The sequence below is a fragment of the Aptenodytes forsteri genome, unplaced genomic scaffold (assembly GCF_000699145.1).
Source record: "Aptenodytes forsteri isolate BGI_AS27 unplaced genomic scaffold, ASM69914v1 Scaffold76, whole genome shotgun sequence".
Classification (NCBI taxonomy): Eukaryota; Metazoa; Chordata; class Aves; order Sphenisciformes; family Spheniscidae; genus Aptenodytes; species Aptenodytes forsteri.
The window spans coordinates 433,013-436,420 of record NW_008794444.1 but is presented as its reverse complement, the minus strand read 5'-3'; the positions used below and the strand labels follow the sequence as shown (position 1 = coordinate 436,420).

The 3,408-nt window shown below is 40.1% G+C and overlaps 1 protein-coding gene across 2 annotated transcripts in view; it reads left to right on the top strand.

The window, feature by feature from the left end:
• Window positions 1-468: 468 nt before the first annotated feature.
• The window catches only part of ACTR10 (actin-related protein 10 homolog), a 14,504-nt gene continuing 11,564 nt past the window's right edge, over window positions 469-3,408 (top strand). For both annotated transcript variants that reach the window (XM_019474799.1, XM_019474798.1), the window contains exons 1-3: window positions 469-536; window positions 2,102-2,174; window positions 2,696-2,778. In XM_019474799.1, the coding sequence (XP_019330344.1) occupies window positions 2,765-2,778 (14 nt within the window). In that variant the 5' untranslated portion in view covers window positions 469-536; window positions 2,102-2,174; window positions 2,696-2,764. The remainder of the gene's footprint in view (window positions 537-2,101; window positions 2,175-2,695; window positions 2,779-3,408) is intronic.

Genomic DNA, 3,408 nt, shown 5'->3' with positions numbered 1-3,408 from the left:
AGGGGCCTGCCGTCGGGATGAATAATTGTGTGGGTTTTTTTTCCCCCTTGCCCCCTTTCTGTGGTGATCTACGTGGTACAAAGCCGACAATAACAGCCTTATTTTTTAGTCTCGTGTTTTAGATAAAAAAAAAGGGTGTAACTCCAGGTGGAAGCAGAAATGCTCAGTATTTAGTAATTTATGTCGTGGGCCAAAAATGTAGTCGTGCCTCTGCCCGCCCCGTGTCAAAATACCCCGTTGTGTTCGAAACCCCCAACTCTGCCCACGCCCGTGTCCCAGGCACGCATAGCCCTGGTGGAAAAGGGGCTGTTTAAGCAATCCGTCCCCACGGCCGGGGTTAAACTACTCTGGAAATGCGCCCTGGGTTTCAGTGGCCTGTTTGGAGAGGCGGCCTGCACACAGAAAAAAGGATTATCTTGCAAAAAAAGCACCTTTTCGGATGTATGCCATTCTTACTAGGCTAGGCCCACGCCTGTGGCTGCGTGGATGCGTTTACCTGCTTGAAGCCCTGCGGATTTCCTTGCTTGTCTAAAGAGGTAGGAGTCGCAGGAACAGGGTTTCTTGTCCAAACTTGTTTTTGTATTAAGTTGTACTTGCTTTTTTTTTCAAGTGACTGTGTAATTGCAGACCAGCAGGCAGGCTTCGTCACCTGGAAATCGCTGCAGTGTGGTTATGGAGAGGATTTAACAAAACCTTCACAGATGGAAACAAGTGATTCCACGAGTGGCTTCTTGTGGATTCATGTTGTGTTGCTGATCGCAAGCTTTTCCCAAATTTGGGGTGCTTGTGAGGTTTTATCCCATGGGCATTATTTGTCTAATAAAATGCTCTCGTGCAAAAGCATTTCCCTTGAATAGCGTGTTTTTAGGGTCTGTTTCCAAGCTGCATTCCTGTAGAAGAGAGAACTTAATTACATGAGAGACATCTGTCCTTTTCCAGATAAGGCTGAAATTAACCAAAAGTTCAAAAGTTGTCAGGGTGACAGGCAAGGACAACTGCTTATGCACACTGGGACCACACAAGTCTTTCTTTGGGAGACCAAAGGAAAATAATTCTGAATTACGTCTATCTTTAGAATTTTTCTGAAATGATCTGAAGAAACATGTTGACAGTTGCCAAATACCAAAAGAAGGTATTAATGGACCTTTTGCATTAAAAGTACTTGAACTCCAGCGGCTTTACAGTTTTCTACCGTAGTTTTTTTTCTGATGTTTGTACTTAATGGGGGTGGCACCGAGTTTCTTAAAATCAAATCTTGAATTTCTTTTGTCTTTCATTTTGCCTTCTTCAGTCCACGGTTCTCCTGTCTTTTAAAGTGCAATCTCTTTATGAAAACCAGATGGGTTTCCAAAAAGTTTGTTTTGGAGTTGCTACTATTTTTATTCTGTTGCATCTAAGTTGGATGCAGAACTCTCATGTTTTGTCAGGAGTCCTGGAGTAGTAACCAGTCATCTTGAGGCAGTAATGCCTTAAATCGCCCAGGATGCTTGTGAAGGGAATGCATTTCAAAGTATTAAACAAGCTGGAAATAGGAAGAAAGTGTCAACGGAATGGTGCTGGTCAGCAGTGAAATAGGCCACAGGACCTGCGTGATCACAGTGAAATAGGCCACAGGACCTGCGTGATTGTGGTCATTAAGTCTTTTTTGTTTCTTCTCAATAAACATCACAGAAAATGAGGATTTAAAGAGGAGACGATAACTTAATCTTGCCTGTGTTTACTGAGAGCTTCAGTGAAAACTGTGGGCCCGTATGGAGGACACAGAAAGGTCTGTCTTTGGAAATTTAATAGGCAGTAGGGAAGGTTGCAGGTGAATGATTGTAAACAGAAAACTGTACTCAGTGGAAAGTAGGAGGGACGTCAGAGTTGAGCATTACAGTCCTTACAGAAGTGAAGAAAACTTGTTTTGTTTAATGCAGCTGAGAGGGAGTCAATAAAAAGATACACAATCTTTCTCATTCAAAATGGCTAGATAGAAAAGCTATATGCAAAACACCTCTTGTCACAGAAATATCCCTAATTAATTACTCTTTGACGATTCCTAGGCCCAGTATGTTGACTAGTGACTTCACACGATGAGATTTTCAACATTCTCTTTTAGGTGTGGTTTTGCAGGAGAAACAGGACCAAGATGCATTATTCCTAGTGAAATAAAGAAACCCGATGTCGCAAAGGTAAACTATTTTACCTGAAGTGTTTTACCTTTACAATGTTTGGAATGTTATGGTATAGAAGGAATTTGCCGATATGTTTTCTGTCCATCATAAGCTATTTTTCATTATCTTATAACTGCTCTTATTAAAAGATTGTAACTGGATACAAGTAAGTGTGATACCAACACTGATGTTAATTGGTACTCATCACCCATGCAGCTTATGTTTGGGGCATTTATTGAGAAATTTCTTTGCCTAGCTATGCTTTTTTTTTTTTCCTGCAGTAGAGGATGGCAGCTTTGGAAAACTAATGTTGAGATAAGTTACCAGTACAAAAAATTAGCATTAATAAACTCTGACGTTTAGTTATAGGGTGAGTTTATGAGCTGCATTGTTAAGGACATAGAGCAAATCAGGCAAGAGTGAGTATTTCTTTATATATGTCAGATTATATATGTTCATATATATTATCATATATATATTTCTTTATATATAACCACTGCCTAGTATTTAAGCTGACTGTGGATATTTTTACTTTACAGCCTGTCAAAGTTGTTCAGTATAATATTAATACAGAAGAGCTATATTCGTATCTGAAGGAATTTATCCATATGCTGTATTTCAGGTAAGAGATACTTGGATGACAGTTATTCAAGCCTTCTGCGGTTCTTTTCTGAGTACATGGAGGTGTTAGAAGTGTGACTGGAGACTGCTGTCTAGTTGAGTAAGAAAACAGAAACAAGATTTTGCAGGTGGCTGCCTGGCTTTGTTCTTGCAGGAGAAATTCAGTGGTGCTGAGCTTCAGGTTATATTACAAAGAGTTAGTGTCCTGCAGCATTAGTTGCTGTCTAGAAATAAAAAGTATTTGGTAAGTTGCCTTTTAACTGTGGCACTCATAAAGGATGTGATAGGGGAAAGGAGTTGTACTGATTTTGGTAGGACTGAGGCTCATCTTACATCGTTGCAGAACTCTCTCCCCATGACAGTGGTTTGGAAGGAGGAATCTTAACCTGTGGAGTATTTTTACCTTAGTAATACATCTTTTTGTTGTATTTTTAGTGGATTTTAGTGAATTTCATTAGTGAATAACAAAGTTGGACTTAGGCTTTTCTCTTTACTTCCAATCCTTATTTTTACACAGTAAAAATCATCACTTGACACAGGGAAGCAAGTACTTAATTTCTGTGCCTCAGATCTTCTGGTGTGGGTTGCTTCCCCCCCCCCCATCGCTTTGTAGTTGAAATCAGGACAATTC